This window comes from Genypterus blacodes, unplaced genomic scaffold (genome assembly GCF_046128005.1).
Source record: "Genypterus blacodes isolate CSIRO-AG114 ecotype Tasmania unplaced genomic scaffold, CSIRO-AGI_Gbla_v1 ptg000147l_1, whole genome shotgun sequence".
In the NCBI taxonomy this organism is placed as follows: domain Eukaryota; kingdom Metazoa; phylum Chordata; class Actinopteri; order Ophidiiformes; family Ophidiidae; genus Genypterus; species Genypterus blacodes.
In genome coordinates, this window is record NW_027466949.1 from 1,202,491 (window position 1) to 1,220,158 (window position 17,668).

General features: G+C 43.8%; 2 protein-coding genes across 2 annotated transcripts; both read right to left on the reverse strand.

Annotated features, from left to right (window-relative positions):
- Positions 1 to 452: 452 nt before the first annotated feature.
- Positions 453 to 12,005, reverse strand: znf292a (zinc finger protein 292a). The gene is made up of 8 exons (XM_076165569.1): positions 11,844 to 12,005; positions 9,964 to 10,118; positions 9,231 to 9,309; positions 8,725 to 8,860; positions 8,422 to 8,624; positions 7,681 to 7,817; positions 7,083 to 7,224; positions 453 to 6,988 (listed from the first exon to the last, which is right to left on the reverse strand). Exons 1-8 carry the CDS (start codon positions 11,991 to 11,993, stop codon positions 878 to 880), a joined length of 7,113 nt encoding a protein of 2,370 aa, XP_076021684.1. The 5' UTR covers positions 11,994 to 12,005; the 3' UTR covers positions 453 to 877.
- A 910-nt stretch (positions 12,006 to 12,915) lies between these two features.
- On the reverse strand, positions 12,916 to 13,742 carry cga (glycoprotein hormones, alpha polypeptide). The gene is made up of 3 exons (XM_076165558.1): positions 13,637 to 13,742; positions 13,158 to 13,342; positions 12,916 to 12,993 (listed from the first exon to the last, which is right to left on the reverse strand). Exons 1-3 carry the CDS (start codon positions 13,728 to 13,730, stop codon positions 12,916 to 12,918), a joined length of 357 nt encoding a protein of 118 aa, XP_076021673.1. The 5' UTR covers positions 13,731 to 13,742.
- Between the last annotated feature and the right edge of the window lie 3,926 nt (positions 13,743 to 17,668).

Consider the following 17,668-nt stretch of genomic DNA (forward strand, 5'->3'; position numbering starts at 1 on the left):
ATCATGTGTACTGTTCATATTGCCTACATGAGCCCATAGCTGAAACTACACAAGCAAAGGTTCAGATCAAAATATAAAAATCTTGACATTAACCTTTATCTTACTGCCATCCTGGAAATGTGTTGTCAGTATTGTCTGTACCTGTGGGGAAAATGAAGAGTGTGTGTGTGTGTGTGTGTGTGTGAGTGTGTGAGTGTAAAGATAAGATGAATCGATGGAAACTTGCTTTGAAGATGAGCCTGAAACTCAAGCAGACACCATCAGCTCCTCTCCTTGGTCTTTGTTCCCAGGATAAGGTAACATGATCCATCATTATTAAACTAAACTTGATCTATATCCACATTACAGCAGGACAAACAGTGTTATATTAGGTCACCTATAAAGCAAATTATGCACAAAGAAACACAAACAGTGCATGAAAGTCAAGGACCTGCAATGTTTTACAAAAGGAGCCTGTAACATTTTATTGAACACTTTGTGGAAGACATGTAAATATTACAGATAGGTCTACTAGTGTTGAAAAAGGATGAAATAAATACAAACGGAACTTGAAATCCCATAGGGATATATAAAAACTGTTTTTCTTTAAAAGTCTCCATTTAGCAAAAGAAAAAAAAACATCTTCAGTACTAAGCATAAATACAAACATGAATCTAAAATCTATGCCCTATAGATTACCTGGTTATAACTAACATACATAATTAAAATCATCCAAGGTGGTGTTTTTTTTTCTCCATCAGTACAAAATATTTCTTTTCAACTTTTACTGTGATCATAATTGTTAAAAGTTTTAAATTCATTCTGCAATCCACCAATCCATTCTGCAGCATACGTCTCAAATCCTGAGTGAGATTGAGTTGAAAATTAAAACATCAGGCTAGGATCCGCTATAAAGCCACTTTTTTATAATAACCATGGGCTTCATATCTTGTAGCTGCTTTAGTAAAAGGTCAGCACCGTCTGAAAAGGTTTTATCCATCACAATCTTAACATTGCTCACTGATTTGAGATTAAGTGGGTTTCTGAAGTCTATGAGATTTTCATAGCCGCTAAAATCATCAGGTATTTTACCTCTCATTACCGATTTATGTCTATGAGTTTGGAGTCTTTTCGGCGGCAGTTCGGCACTGGACTTTTCATTTAATTTGCGTTTGGGAGTCTGGGTCGACTCTGAGGTTTCTAAGAACTTAAGGAAAGAATCCTCGAGTCCCAAAGGCTTGAAGGATCCGGACACGACGGCGCCGTCGCCCGGTTCTTGAGCTGCGGGAGTACCAGGATTTGAGTTCTCTCTTGAACTGTTAACAGTCAAACGATTCCTAAGAGTCTGCATCCTCTCTGGACAAGCTGGTGTAGGATGTACAGGTTTTCTGGGGCGTCCTCGTTTAATTCCCACGTCGGTCCCTGTGGAAGCATGAGATTCTGCGCTGTCATCGTTGGACAGCTTGCTGTCGTCTTGGCCTATTCTGTCGAACTCGTCTGCCCTCTGATCAGAGTACCTTTCGCCGTCGTCTGCTTCCGTCTCCTCGTCAGAGGAGGAGGAGGAACTGGATGACGCGCCCTCCGACTTGTTTGCGTCTTTGAACCTGGCGCGCGAGTACTTTTTGCAGAATATGAACTGGCTCCTCTGGTCTTCAATGTATCGTTCTGTGAGGCCATGAGTGGTGTAATGCTTAAATATATTTCTTTCGGCCCGCTCCACTGTGTCACAGCCGATGATCATGCAGGGATACTGCAGCGATGACTTCTTGGTGCACATGGCTGATGCCTCTTCATGGGACTTCAGAGTGGGTTTCCCAAAACTAGTCCAATGTTCAATGGCCTTCACATCTTTCTTTTTACCATTTTTCTTTTTCACTTTGAATTTGCCTTCAATGTTTTCTTTTCCGTTAACTGGCACAAAGAGGCCGGCAGACTTAGTCCTTCTCCCGTCACTGGCTTTAGCATCGTAAACGTAGTCGTGCTTTTTGAGCAGGTGACGCAGGAGGTTGGACTTTGTAGTGTAAACGCGGTCGCATGTGTCGTACTCGCATTTGAAAGTTTGATCCACGGAGCCGCTCTCGGAGATCGCAATCTCCTTGTGGAAATTCTTAATATGCTCGATGTACTTCTCCACAGAGCTGAAGGGGAGCGAGCACTCTGGCCGGTCACAGTTGAAAGTCCCTATGCTCATGCTGGCCATCATGGCTGTGGCTTTGTCGCGGGTAAACTTGTGAAGTAAGAGGTAATGCTGTATTAACCGCGTGATGTCCATGAATACTCGCGAGCAGTTCTTCACTTGACACCGCACCTCGTTATCTTCATCAGTGCTTTCTAATGCGGTCTGTACGCTGGGCTTTTCCACGTCGGGTTCACTCTTGGTGGTGGGCAGGGACGCCTGATGCATAGCCCTGTAATGGAGGATGAGATTTTGCTGAATGGTGAAGGCAGCGGTGCATCCTTCATGAACACAGCGATACGGTCTATATGGACTAAAGGCGTTGTCCATGTCGCACATTTTGAGGTTCAGCTTTTTCTGAAGTTTCTCCCTCTTCTGCGCGTCATCCTTGGTCGGCGTGTTTTTGGAGCTGCCGGGCTTTTCCGGGGAGGACGACGCAGACGAAGTGGGCAGACTGGACCCCGGCTGCAGTTTGCTCGGGGATCCTTGGTCTGGCGATCCGAGCTGCTGCTGCTTTGCGGGACTTGACGGAACCGGACTGCGTTTCTCTTTCAAACTTGAACTTTCATTCAAATCTGGAGTCGTGTCGACCGAAGCCTCCTCGGGGGCTTGATCAGAGACTGATGGTGCCGCCTCACAATACGGCCTGTTGCTCAAATAGGTCTGAGGTGACGGTAGCCTGGCAACAGTTGATGCTTGGTCTGTGACGCTCTCTTTGACAGCATTTCCCGGCGTGGCGCATTTAGATACCTCAGATTTGGCGTCGTTGTGTATTTGAGGCGCAATCGTAATTTCGAGGGGCTCTTGTTTTATAGCGTGTACCACACTCACAGGTTTCGCCGCGCTGCTGCTATTAGTGTCATCTTTGTTAAGTCTGAACGCTCTCCTATTCCGAGCGCTGATCCTGAGCTTCTGGATCTCTAGCTTAGACAATCGGTGGACTTTTTCATAGTGAATTCTCAATCCTGTTGTTCTGGTAAATGTTTTGGGGCAGATTTGACACGGATACGGAGATAATTTGGCTGGGGTTCTCTTTAGTTCTTCTATCATCTCTTGAGTGTAATCGTGCATCTTACACAGGTGTTTGAATAACGCTTCCTTCGTCATGAATGAATACTCGCAATCCTCCTTGTCGCATTTAAACGGTTTGGATACCTTTAGAGGTTTCTCATTCTTTCTATTGTCATTGTCAGCTGTTATGTCACATTGAATAACCGTTTTCTCTAAGGGAATATTACCCAGCATCCTCTCTTGAGCAGCCTCAATCAAATCCAGCCTTTGAAAGGCCTTGGAAATCTCCATCAAGTGATCCTCTTGATAAGGAACAGCGAGGGCGTGATTAGCCAACTCTGCTGCCTTCTCTGGCTGGTTTTCGGGGGAAACCGAGGGGAAAGTGGTCGAATACGAGTCGGCTGCGTTTGTACTTTGTGGCTCCTGCTTCATCACCATGGGTGAAGTCAGAGTGGTCAGGCTGCACGAGTCCTGTGAGAAGTCGCCGTTTGCTATGTTGAATATTGCTCCGTTATTGTCGGGGACGTGAGGGTCGTTGAGGAAATCGAGAAAGGACGTCGGCAGATCAGCCGTCAGGTCAATTTCATCTAACGGTTTGCACTGTGAGCGTTTGGAAAGGTGACCGCCCAGGGACTTGGTGCTTGAGAACTCTCTGAAGCATCTCCTGCAGATGACCTTGCCATCCTTGATGATAGCCGGCCATTTAGTTCGCTTGCTCAACCTGTTGCGTTTTCCTTTCTGTCCGTCGGAGTCGCTGGTCTTCTCGTCTGAAGGGTTCCCTTCACATTCAGCGTTACTGCACTCGTCCTCAAAGGGGAAATCTGTGTGGATGACACTTTGTGGACTGAGCATGCTGTCCACCGAGTTGTCTATCTGTTCATAACCAGATGTCATATTCTCAGTCTTAATGCTTTCAGCTGCAGCTTTTATTGCAACTTGGGCCTCTGGGCTCAGAGTTTTCACAGGATTATCACCTGATGACCTCTGAGCGACAACAGGGGTTTCATTGGGAGCAAAGGAAGCTTGGTAACTTTCTCCAGGAAGGCTTTCGATAGTTGAAAGGCTGTTTTCATTATCCAGCTGCACCGTCACTGCACTGTTCTTGCTCACGTCCACACCTTCTCCACTGCCCTCCGGTTGGATAAGTCCATACTGATGTCCTCCTCCATTATGCATTTGCCCTCCATTGTCGAGCATCAGAGAGCTGGAGACATACTGGGACATCAAAGTGGAATCTGAGCTGAGGTGTGACCCAGCGGCGCCTTGCATGGCCGTCGCCGGATGATCCCTCTCTGATGGGTGAGACACTGGGGCTTGATAAGCGTCTGTCTGCCACGGGGGATAGTTCCGGGGGGGATACTCATTCATGTTGAAGGTGTCCGGATAGCAGTTATTCATGGGGGGCGACGCCCATGTTTGAGACCCATCCGACTGCATCATCCCACCGGCATTGGCTTGGTTTCCCCATTGCGGGTACAGTGTGGGGTTCACCATTGGAGTGATAGGCACGGGTTCCATGTTCCCGGGGTAACATTGGGCAGGCGAGGTTGAACATCCCACTGGGTAATCCATCTGCTGCTGCATTCCAGGCTTGTTGCATAGTGGTGCCAGCTGATTGGAGGACTTCTGCGGCTGGTTGGGTGAAGTTGGCCCGACTGGCGCCTTTCTCGCTGTAATTTTAGCTACTTTGTTGTACTTCTTTGCCAATTTCCAGTCCTCGAATATTTCCGGGTGTTGTTTCTTCACATGCCTGGACAGGCTCTTGTTTGTGCTGTACGCCCTTGTGCAGCCCTTAAATGGGCAGCAATGTAGGTTCTCTTCGTCGGCGGGAACAGCGGGGGTGCTGGATGGATAGCCTTGCAGCGAAGCAGGAATTTCTGTCTTTATCTGATGTGGAGACATGATCTGGGGCAATGATTTTGGGAGTTCATTGCCCTGTCCGCTATTCATCCCTTCCCCCTGTTGACCTGCTGCAGGCTCTGTGGCGGTGGGCACGGGGTGGACGGGAGGACTCTCGCCTTGAGCGGCCACGCTTTGCTCTGCAGGTGGAACCTCCGGCGCTGGAGTTGCGTCGGCAGGTCCTGGAGTGGGGTTTGTCATTGGAGTGTAACAATTCTCCGGCCCTTGCATGTCCGGGTCCGCACCGGAATTCAGCATGTTTTCCACAGAGTGTTTGACTTTTACAGGTTCAACTGCAGCCCCGGAGGGCGATGTGCTTTCCTTCGCCGATTCCTTCATATACGCGTCCGTATCGATCCTCTCGAGGCAGACGACGGCAGAGCATTTGTCCTCTTTTGTCGGGGAGGTCATTGCTGGCGGTTCGACCTTTGGAGCGATAAGAGGGACTTCATTCGTAGCTGGCAAACTGCTTATTGTGTTGCCTGTAGTGTGATGATCCTGGTGAGCTACGAACTGGGTCTGCGAGTAAAAGATTTTGCCACAGTTTTCCATCGGACAGGTGTAGGTGAGATAATGCTGAGCCTCGTGATCGTACAGCAGGTAGGCCTCGTTGTAGACTTTGCCACAGTTGGGGAACATGCACTGCGCCTTGAACTCGGAGTGTGTTTTCCTATGCATGAGGAGTTCAGAATTGGAATTGAAGCTGGCCTTACAATCCAGCTGTATGCAGATGTACGGCTTGGTGCCGCAGTGCATCTGCAAGTGATCGTTAAGATGTCGCACGTTGACAAACTGTCTCCTGCAATACTGGCACACCACTTTCTGCTTTTGTATCTCTAAGAACCGCATCGCCTCTTCGTCGTCTTTGTGACACCTGACGTGCGCCATGAGATTACGGAAAAACTTGAAGGCCTTGGAGCAGTTCCTCACGGGACAGAAACAGTCTTGGCTTATCTGGATCTCGGGGGCGGCTTGTTCGATCTTTACAGGAGCTGCGCTTACCGCCTCAACACTGGTTTGGTTGACTTGAATTTTAGAGTCGGTCTTATCGGGGCTTACGTTTGTCTTGGTGGCGGCCTTTGACATTTTGGATGGACTTTTAGGCGACTGAGGTGTTTTGGTTGCCTTCCTAGCAGCTTTCATTGCAGCAAGTCTCTCTTTGCAAGATTGCTTTACATGCGACGCTACATGTGGCTCTAACACCTCCCTACTTTCAAAGCTGTCAGCGCAAATTGGACACAGATACACGCCGTCCTTAAAATGCTTCTGAGCGTGTCGAACTATTCGGTGCCCCAAGAACTCCTTGTCGCACAGAACACAATACTGCATATACGCTCGCCAGTTTCGGAAGCGAGCAGACACGAACCCTTGCTCCCTCAGTTTCTTAGCTTCGCGGTTCTTCTCTCGCTCGTCGGTGATTTCGTTGAGTTCGTTTGTAGTGGTTAACAGGAAATCCTCCAGGTCTTTGTATTCGGGGATCTTCCCAAGTGCACTTTCCACCTCTTGTTCGTCCGTGTCGTTGAGCGTGTCGATAGACGACACGATAGCTGCCTCCTCGCCCATCAAAGACAAGCAGTTGCGTTTCAGTGTTTTCCAGTCCCAGAACTCCGGATCGAAAGGCCACTGTGTCTTCAAGGCCAGCAGTAACTCGCAACGTAAAGAATTGGGCACCGGTAGACTCCCGTCCTCCTCAGGCTTTTGGTCAGGTTCGTTGTACAGCGACTCTACAGCATAATACGAATCGACAGTAGGCTGAAGGAGGAACTCTGTCAGCTGGCATGCACGCTTAACCTCTAGATCAGTTGGCAAAAGGCAGGAAATGGTCTTGCAGATGGTTGACTTGCTGTCCTTGTGGTCAGTGGAGGTCATTTTCAGAGCTTGAATACACATTTCGATGCACACCGGAAGCCCCACCTCTCCAACCTAAGGGGAAAGACACAAACATTCACTTTTAAGGTCAAGGAAGGAGCGGTTAAAAAGATCGGCTATCGACTAGTAATAAGATTTCTTTCATTACCTCATTTTGTATGACTTTGATGAGAAACAGAATGTGACAGACACTTCTGCAGAGGAGAGCCATCTGTTTGCTCTGGTCAAGAAACGAATCGGCCGACGACTCTAAGCGCATCAATAGCTTACTCCAGAACAGTGTGAGTTCCCTGGAAGAGATCACAACAGAAATGCTGAGCTATAAAGAAATGTATATCTGTCAGACAACACACACACACACACACACACACACACACACACACACACACACACACACACACACACACACACACACACACACACACACACACACACACACACACACACACACACACACACACACACACACACACACACACACACACACACACACACACACACACACACAGCACACAATCACTTGAATATTGCTGCTGCCAAAAGTAACTTGTTGATCCAAGAGAGTGAGTCACAGACATTCTTGTGTATGAGTTCATTGAATGATTCATGACACTGTGTTGATTACATCATTTATGACACAGACACTTTGGATGTAAGTAAAAGTTGAACACATAAACATGATGTTATTGTTTAGTGGCCACTGTGAGAAGAGAACTCCACTGAAACAACACATCAGCCACACTCACCAGGCACAATAAACATCTCCCTGGAGAAGCTGTCGCTTGAGGAAGGCAGAACATAAGCAAAAGGCTCCTTTCTCATCTCCTTCTGACTCCAGGTTGCAGATCATTTCCAGAGCATCTTTACAGTCTATCGATGCAATCTATCACCACCAGAGGGAAAGAAAGAGACGATCAAACACAGAAACGGTTAATTACACAGATATCTGACACACTTACAATACCACTGTGACATTCTCATTGTTAAATCAAAGCGGAGTGCTGGGCAAGAACTTTTTTTTGGTCGTTCAGCTTGTTTTACAACTGTGCACTTAGATTTCGGCATTAAAATAACAGAGTGACAATAAAAACATTGGTTTTAGAGGGAAACCTGCTCTCTTCTGATACGGTATCTACGGCCTCTTCTGTTAACAGGAAAGATAGAGTGGCAGCACTGCTGGAGCCCCGACAAAAAGTTGGCAGTGAAGTCCACGACAGAAGGACAGCACTCACACAGACTAATTAAATTATGGAGTTTCAAACTTCTTTTGTGGAGCTGAATGACCTGCTGCGCTGCCAAAATCACGTTAAGCAACCTCGGGAATTCAGGGGAGATACGGTGCAAAATTTGTGCACCAGGTTTGTCAGGCAGTACTTTAGTTCACATGATCTCTGTCCGTGATAAAAGCTGATGGCAACGGCACAGGCATGAATGACACAGAATCTATATTCCACTTTCTGTGGGACAGCTTGTTGTGTGGCTCTTACCTCTTCCATTAGCTGCTCCTGACTTTTTGTCATGCAGATGCAAAGTAAGTATGTTTGTTTGAAGTTCCCTTTTCCTTCATATCCTGGATACTCCGAGCATATCTTGGCGAGGACAGCGGCTTTATCGACGCTGCTCACTTTGATAAGGTGCTTTATTCGCATATTGAGGAGTGTGGGGCCTTCGAATTCCAGGTATTCGTGAACTACAGAAGTGGAAAAAGAAGAAAAGGGACAAACTGATGCAAAGTGCAAATGGTGACAGTGCCACACAACCAAAACAAATGTAGTCGCAGGAGGACTCACCTTGCTCAGACTGAATAGTTTTACTGGATAGGATGCTGCTAAGAGTGGAGTTGGACCAGACGCCATCCTGCTGTGCCAGAACTGAGAGCAGGCAAAGCTGTGTGCTTCCGCTCTCTTGCAAAAGGCCGTGTGCCAACTGTAAGGGAAGAAAAATGTGTTGCAATTACATTTCTAAAACTTGAACAAAAAAAATAAATCTAAAATATGAATTGTGCCCGCCCTCAGCACAGACTGAAACACTTCATACAACACTGTTACTGATATGACTTTATAGGAGGTGTTAAAGAGCAAACATCATTTCCTAGATAGCAGCAACAAAGAGCAAATATTAAAATGTTACTCTTATAAATAGATCCCACAGTCCCACATATTTCAGCACCATAAATTATAACATCTCAGCAATCTGCTAAACTGAGGGCATTTCAATTATTAAAATCAATTTTCTATGTTTATCACTGCAAAGATAAGCCACTAAACATTCTGTGCACAGTCCCGGGGATACTGACCTTCATGGAGGACTGGAACTCCTCCCATAAGGCACCGGGGACATGCTGGGGCAGTAAGAGCAGCAGCTCCGCACAGCTCCTTTGAATTCAACACAGCCATTTGTCAGTAACCAGATTTGGGTCAAGGGTATGCACGCGCTTCACAAACGGAGGATAACACAACTAAAATAGCCATTCATGAACGGCAACATCTACTAGTGATACATTGGTGAAAGTGACAGATCAGCTTGAGGGTAAGTGTGCTACAAATGTCAGGGATGCTTTTCATACGGCAAGATTTGGGATTGTGATTAATAACGAATAGATAGCACACTTCTCTGATTCTCTTCGTTGAGTGTATTTGATACGTCTCCATGTGACTTCTCTGTAACACCCCAAATATGTCAAGGCTCCCCAGGAGGAAGCCTCCGTTTCTATAACAGCCTCCATGACTTTGCCTTCATATCTCCTTCAACAGCACAACTTTTAATATCTAGGTTTTCTTTGCGCTCCAAGTGTGTGTGTGGGTGTGTGTAAATTTATTCATATTTCTTGTGGTACTGAGCATCTTTAAGGTCATCCTCACTTAGATTCTATCTACATCAAGAGACAACTACGCTTTTGGAAAGAGAGCAAAGCTAAAAAGTAAACACTGAGGTACGGAGAACAATGTGCACACAGAAACACCAACACTGAGTATCAACACTGTGACCGTGCAAGAAAAGCTGCTGCAACAAGTTTGGCTTTGACTCACAGTGATAACTTTTCAAGTAGGAGTGGCACGTTTTCACATTCGGAGGAGAGACAGGAGGCGGCCTTAGCAAAGCTGAGGATGGCCACGGTGTACACCTCCAGCAAAGGCAGTGGGTCCTCATCGGTTTTCCAGCGTCCGGCATGTTCCACAAGGACCTAAGAACACATTAAGAACTATTACAGGAGAACTATTGGAGCAAATTCAATCATTGGATTCTTGTAAAGTGACAAACCCAAAACGACTTCTTGACACTAATTTCTATGGAATTAAATAAGAAAATACAAAATAAACAACCAGAATTGCTATTTTTTCACATTAGTCATGATCATATAACTCTGAACAGTGTAATTACAATTTTGTTTAATAACCCTTTTTGGGGATCTAAATCAAATTGAATAAAAAAGATTATTATTTTTTCTTCATGTAAGAGTACTGAAGTATGCTGCAATGTAGTTTTAACTATTTTAAGACGCTGAGCATTAACAAAGACTCAAATTAAATCCAAAGCTTACACAAAGTGCACAATGTAAACTTTTCCTCCACAAAGAAAAGACATTTTCTACATGAAGAAAAAAAAACTACAGCATAAAAAGCAACACCATTAAAACTATAAATGGGTTTCATTTTATTACAGATTATAGAGATTATTATTATTATGATGTCGTATGTATGTGATTAAATGTGTAATTAAGCGAGCAAAGCATCAGTTTGAGCAAAGTTCTGCAAAGCCTCAGAGAAGAACCTCCATGTTTCCCCGCCCCCTTTATTTTCCTACCGAGCTAAAGCTTCACACTCATCCTGCCGACTTCCCACAAGCAATCACCACAACCATCTATTTATCTTTAGTGCCCTTGAGCCGGAGTTCTTCCCAAACATCTCTGCAATCGAGGTGAAACGAGGCAACCTTACACCTCGAACATCGCATTTTTTTTCTCAAATAAGTTACAAGTTTGATTCCTCTTTCTTCCACACGAAAAAAATGGAGTAACCTCAAAGAAACGTGGTGAAAATTGCACTAACATCTGTTGTACTACTGGGGTTTCACGAGAATCGACGGAGACCCATGCGTGATCTTTACATGGTCAGGGCAGATTGATGAAGAGGATGTGTGTAATGGAGTCAGTGACCGCTGCTCACTTTCTTTCCCCCCTAAATCCCTCTGTGGAGCATCTACAGGCAGCCCTGGAAGCTCCAACACTGTCACACACCTCGCATCTTTGCTGGTTCCTCTAATAGGAGCCATCGGAACGTCCCCGCTGATGTGCTGAGCTGGATTCATTAGTGCACAAGGCCTTGGCAGTTGGCTAGCACCTTGGAAAAATCATTGATCTTTCCGTACAATAAACCAGCTTCACATAAGTAACTCACTCTGATTACCCGGCGACAATATACACAAATATGGAGCTGCAATATTAGAACGTGTGAATTGTATTCCTAGGTGCAAATATAATTATAAAATTCAGTGCATATCAATGTAATCGCCCTGCAAATGCTCGCTAGCGATCCATTTTTTTGCACAGCATGACCACTGCACAGGACAGAGGGACCCTGCATACCAGCTAGCAGCCTTCATCTGCTACTAGCTATGTGGCCTGGAAAATACGAGTAATGCATGCACAACGCGAATATAAAGATGAGGCTCAGTCGCATAAGCATAGTCAAGCTTTGTAACGGAGTATAAGTTGCTGGCAAACATCAAAGAGAATGGCTGAAAATCACGGGGGGGACTTTTCCCCATCTTGAAAGGCCAGAAGGCTAGCAGGGCAGCTAGCTCCTTAGCTACATTGTTGTAGCAAAGCGTAGACGCGCATCCTCGGCCAGGAAGCCAGAGGGGCTGCAGGCTACCCGGGATGAGGAGCGGGGAAAAAAGGGGGGCTAACCTGGCAAAACTCCTGGCAGAAATGCAGAGAGGCTTCCAGCGGAGATAGCGAGCTCTCTTTCAGGGTTGTGGTCAGACCGTTGAACCGCTCCCGGAGCACCTCGATAGCTTTCCGTGTGTCATATTCCTTCTCTGTCTCCCCCTCCGCCATCTTCACAACAATCACGACCGCGTACGCACAGATGTTACGCTGCCAGACCCGCACACGCACGCGCACGCAGGAGGGGGAGGGGAGAGCACCGAGTCTGCTGCTGCTGCTGCTGCTTTTGCTCACAGGCCTGATGTCAACAAAGCATCCTTGACCTGACAATGACAAGGGAGATGCTAACTACACCTACGTTCAGACTCACTGTAGCTCTCTGATACCGTTACGTCGTACGTTATAAGTACATACGACCATAACACAGCCACCAACATGGATGAAACTCTATTCATTTACACAGAAGTTTCAGCTGCTGCCTAATATCATAGTGACATTTTCTTTTTGATTGTTTTGTTTTTGTTCAATTCATTGACTTGCAAAGGGGCATTTTAGCTGTTTACTACCATGTGCAATTTCAGTATATGATGACTTGAATTCAGAAATGTAAATTCTGAATTCTATAAATCTATTAAAGAAATTGTACTTTTTTGGTAAAGTCAACTTTCTTGTGCTACTACATTGTCACCCATAAAGTTGTAATGAGTTGTATATGTGTTTACTGTATATACTGTTGCCCATAAGGTTGGAATAATTGTTTATTTTAACTTAATGGGCGAAAATTTAAAATTACCGCCTATGCATACTAACACAAAACACAACCAGTAAATATCCTTCATGTCAAGACAAATTCATAAAAATAGAGCATCCAGGTGCACGTTTTTATTGCTTCTGAGTCTACAATGATACGTATACAGTAAATGCATCAATACAGATTTTAGGTACAGATCACAAACACAGGGCGGTAACTATACTAAGAAACATATTCAACAACACAGTACAATAATTATAAAACAGAGAGAGATTGTGCACAGTACAACAAACACAATATGTGGCCAAGCGGATCTGCCGACTGCTCCACGGTTTCCTTCTTTTATATCTTGTGATAATAGCAGGTGCTGCAGTGGCACTCTGTATGGTTCCTCACGCTTACGCCCCTCATAACCACTGTCTGAAAGGAGGATGGAAGAGAAAGAATCAACAGTTAATTTTGCCAGGTTTATTCCCTTTAAGATAATTACATTACATTAACGTAGTAGCAAAGCAAAGAAAGCTAATGCAGACTCGTAAGATTAAATAACATGTCCAGTCTAATACCAAACTGTTATGCCAAACCTCGTAGCTGTGCTTTGCAACACAGCATGTCGCCTCTGATGTGATGTTCTTTGGGATCATCATTGTCGATTTGGACTTGAGAGGTGTGGGATAAGCTCTGGAGAAGCAGCAGCCCTTGCACTGGTAAACTGGACGGTCGCCCGTGAAAAGGGTGTTTCTTCTCAGTGTGCATTCCTCACAACCCACTAGGGAAGGATGACAGAAGTTTAATAACCAGACTCCAGACCTGTTGATTGTGCTGCAATAATAGGAGCAGCTACACTTCAATCTGAGTGCAGAGTCCTTGAATTCTAACAATTACAAGCAGAAAACAGTAACCTCCTGTCACCTCATTTAATTGGAAGCTGTCAGGTATTGTGGACTGTAAACTATTCATAGCTGAAGAATTACATGTGTGCAACAATGACCTATTAGTAAAAGATACTAATTGTAACTGTCATTGAACACACACTAGTATTTATGTTAGAAACAGAACTTACTGTTTGATGTGTCACTGTTCGGGTACGAATCAGCGATGTAAAGAAGAAGAGACAACAGAAGAACAGACAGTCCAGATGATTTCATGGAACCCATCGTGGTTGCAGTAATTACCTAATAAAATGGATACAAGATAACAAGTGCGGACAATTAAAACCAGAATCACAGCAACGTAAAGGAATAAGATAAATGCAGTAACTGTATTACCATGTTGTGTTTCTTCCTCTTTGTGCTTCAGTGCAGTGCAGGACTGTGAACCTATAACCTTGGTATGTGTCCTTTTATACCAACATCCCTCTGTCAATATAGACTTGCTGGATTAGGAAAAAAACTGTCCATCTTATTAATGATCTGACTGGCTTATTGGCCTCTTGCCCGTGTCTCATAATCCTTTGAAGGCAAAAAGAGATAAGAACGCAGAGTGGAAAGTCAAAACATACTCCAATCATCTTTCCATCCTGACTATGAATGGTGTGTTTAATCCCTGGGTTTTAGTTACTTAGTAACTGAAGATCGGCATTATCTATCACGTCATGGCAAAGGGAAGGTCAAGTTTGTGATTTTCATGGCCATGTGGGTTTCATGCAGTCAGATGAGGCAATCTGCTACATTGTCTATTCAAAGTGTTATGGCAATGACTCGCAATAATGAAGACAAATAATAATCTCGAAAGGTGTTAAGCTAATATATAACTTCATCAATTTTTTCTTTTGAATCAGATATTCAGTCTATAACATTTAGAATAAAATGTCTAAAGATCTCAGATCCTTGGATCTACCCTGTTTCAGAGTGTATAATAAAGCAGAACATCATTTCAGTACTAAACTCGGTGGATGAATGGGTGATATTTGATCATTGTTTATGCGTATACATCTTTCCACCTCTATCATCTAAAATGTCAAGGACGGACATGAACGTTGTTTTGTATTTAATCTGTCTAAGTGCCCATTCCCCGTGTCCCCAGCTGCATTGTTGAGAAAGCCTTGAGGAGTGTAGATAATAAGATGGTTGCAGAGCGAACAGACACCTTTAAAACACCTTATAGCACAAAAGCATTTAATCACAAAAAGGAAACAGGAGATGCATATCATATTCGCGTGGTTGGTGAACAAGAAGTGCTGCTACTTTTACTATGTTCTACAGGTGACAAAGCTGGAAGATCAAATACATGATTAGTATAAGTAGAACTATAGCACTTAGGAGCACTTTCTGCTGCCTGTTAGAGGACAATAGCAATGAAGAATGTCCCAAATGTAGAAAAGCAGTGTAGCCTACATACTTAAAGTTGATGAAAATGATCCAATACATTTTCCAGCATCAACACTGTCACTGTTGCTATGGGGGATGATGTTGGTGATGGTCCAGACTGTGATTGTGACCGTTGATTGCGTGGCCTCCCCGGGATGATGACACACAGGTGCAGCAGGTCATGTTAATATTTAAGACCCAGAAGATGAAGAGAGTGACAACCAAAGATCAAATAAGGCATTTGGTAGAAAGATGCAATTGTCAGTCAGTATGAATATAAGCATAACTTGATTAAGTTAAGTTAAGTATTAAGACGAAAAATGTATTGGGTTTTTGATATAATATTGCCAGCATGTTTAATGGGTTTCTTAGTTACATTACATTACATTACGATCATTTAGCAGACGCTTTTATCCAAAGCGACTTACAATAAGTGTGTTCAACAAAGGTAGATAAAATAGTAGGGCCCAAAATAGTTTGGGCCCTTTATTAATGCTCTCAAATTCCACAGCCCATTTGACAAAGATTTCCATATAATGTGAGTACTTTGCTCAGAAACTGCACATTGAACCTGGATGGCCCTGTGGAATGGGATGAGAGGATTCATACATTCTGAGCATTTTTCCTAAAAATAGGTTTGTCAGTATGCTTCAATTTTGACAGACCTTTTTAAAAGAAATGAAAATGCGTTTTATAACTCAAATCACTTATAATCTCAGACTGCGTGCAATTTTCGCAGTTTTACATTTTATGAATCAGATGTAAGAAAAAATAAACACAAAAATATTGATAAGTGAGACCCACTGTGTCCACATGGTGGCATGAGAAGATTTGGGGACATAAATGGCTGGTGCATGGACAGTATACCACAGTCAGTGCTGCTGGGTGCATGAGTAACTCTGCACAGGTCGCCAGAGGCATCTAGAGAATTTTAACACCAAATACAAAGGGACAATAACCATAGAAAGACAAAACATAAAACCTGTAAACATAAAGCTATTACATTTCTTTGTTTCATGTGTACCATCAGGTAATACAAACACCATCTAAAATGATGATATTTAAAGAGATCCTATAACTTAATGGATGTAATGATGATTTAATGGAGAGAAGCATGAGGAGTAACCTGCTTGTTAAAGGGGAGTTTTTCCTTGCCGCTGTTGCCAAGTGCTTATGGGGGAATGTTGGGGTTCTTTAAATGCTCCGTATGTCAAGTGCCTTGAGATAATATTTGTTGTGATTTAAGGCTATATAAAACATAGTTGAATTTAATTTAATGGTCAGGAAGCCCAATATAGATATTATGATGAGCTCCACCTGGATCAGAATAATTATACAAGGAGAAAAAATTAAGTACTTGTGCATTTCTAGTTGTACCTTGTCATCCATCCTGTATATTCATTCCCTCTAATCATTTCAAAACAATGTTTTGTTTCCTGGTAAACCGCTTTGTTAAATGTTTTAAGGACATTCAAATTTTCATTTGATTTTCTTTGTAAAACAACTTGTTGCCCACTCGGATACTTTGTATAAAAATGCACTACAAATACATTGCCTGACAACAATATCAAACATTTTAGCTGCCTTGAACGTCATTACCAACATTCCTCCAGAGCTTTGTATAAATTATCCCTCAAAAACCTAAAACCATCATCTTGGAGTTGTAAATCTGTGGGTTTGTTAGGGTCATTCATCAGCTTAGATTTTAATGTTTCAACCATGAGTCAAACACTAAATTACAGTTACTCAGGTTGTGATGAAGATAACAGATGAACAAACAGGAGTCTCTTGCCAATCTGTGTTCATCCTGAACCAATCAAATTGTCTTCTGCTGGACAGACGGAGAATGAAACTTCTGCGTGCACCATTCCTGTCTGTCCTGATACTTTATTGTATTTGAGAAAGTAACGGGGCATGAACTGCCCACTCTTCTAAACAGGAACCAGACTTGTCTTGGAATGGAGTGAAAACAGTGGAAGGCAACTCTTGGTTTTATCCAAATGTAGTGTAAGAGCTTGGCAGACATTGTGTGCACGGCATACAGGTATGCTGAATATGTAGTCTATGCGTGTGTCTATGTGTTCATGCGTGTGTGTGTGTGCATGCCCGCGTATGTGTGTGTACTTCTGGTTGTTTGGGCCTTTATATAGGCCTTGCATGAACACAAACTGTTTAAAACAAATCAAGAAATGCACCAAACTGTATGTGTTATTCTAAAGTAAGGTACATCTACAAGTTGTGTTGTTTGTGTAAGTTGCTTGTTTGCATTTGCCAGTCTGCAGAAAGTGAAGCCAGAAATTGTTATTTTAAACAACACCATTGGACACCATGCCACTAGACACAAGTTGCATCATAAACTAACAAATTTATAAACAACTCCATGCAAATCAATGAGATTTGTTATGATGTAAGAGTATCATACCCTCCTGGTGCATCACATCAGCACATAACCATATAACCTTCTGTGCTTGCCACATACAGCATCTACATGCCTTAAAGTTATGCCTTAAAGTGGAGGCAGTGGCTCAGTGGGTAGAGCTTCTGCTTGGGAACCGGAGGGTTGCCGGTTCGAGCCCCTGCCGAGGCGCCCCTGAGCAAGGCACCGAACCCTCAATTGCTCCCCCCTCTGCGAAGGGTGGTAATGTAATGTAAGTCGCTTTGGATAAAAGCGTCTGCCAATGATCGTAATGTAATGTAATGTAATGTAATGTTACTGTAAATCCATGAGGATAGTGACACATGCTGGTTGAAAGTGGGATCTGCGTCCACGTTGTTCTCAGACTCCA

Excerpts from the sequence above, each read along its gene's own strand:
- znf292a (XM_076165569.1), bottom strand. The coding sequence starts at position 11,993 with ATGGCGGAGGGGGAGACAGAGAAGGAATATGACACACGGAAAGCTATC. Across the intron at positions 9,310-9,963 it reads CTACTTGAAAAGTTATCACT|GAGCTGTGCGGAGCTGCTGC; the intron begins GTGAGTCAAAGC and ends TTGAATTCAAAG. Across the intron at positions 7,818-8,421 it reads AGGAGCAGCTAATGGAAGAG|ATTGCATCGATAGACTGTAA; the intron begins GTAAGAGCCACA and ends TGGTGGTGATAG.
- cga (XM_076165558.1), bottom strand. The coding sequence starts at position 13,730 with ATGGGTTCCATGAAATCATCTGGACTGTCTGTTCTTCTGTTGTCTCTT. Across the intron at positions 13,343-13,636 it reads GAACAGTGACACATCAAACA|TGGGTTGTGAGGAATGCACA; the intron begins GTAAGTTCTGTT and ends ATCCTTCCCTAG. Across the intron at positions 12,994-13,157 it reads TTGCAAAGCACAGCTACGAG|ACAGTGGTTATGAGGGGCGT; the intron begins GTTTGGCATAAC and ends TCCTCCTTTCAG.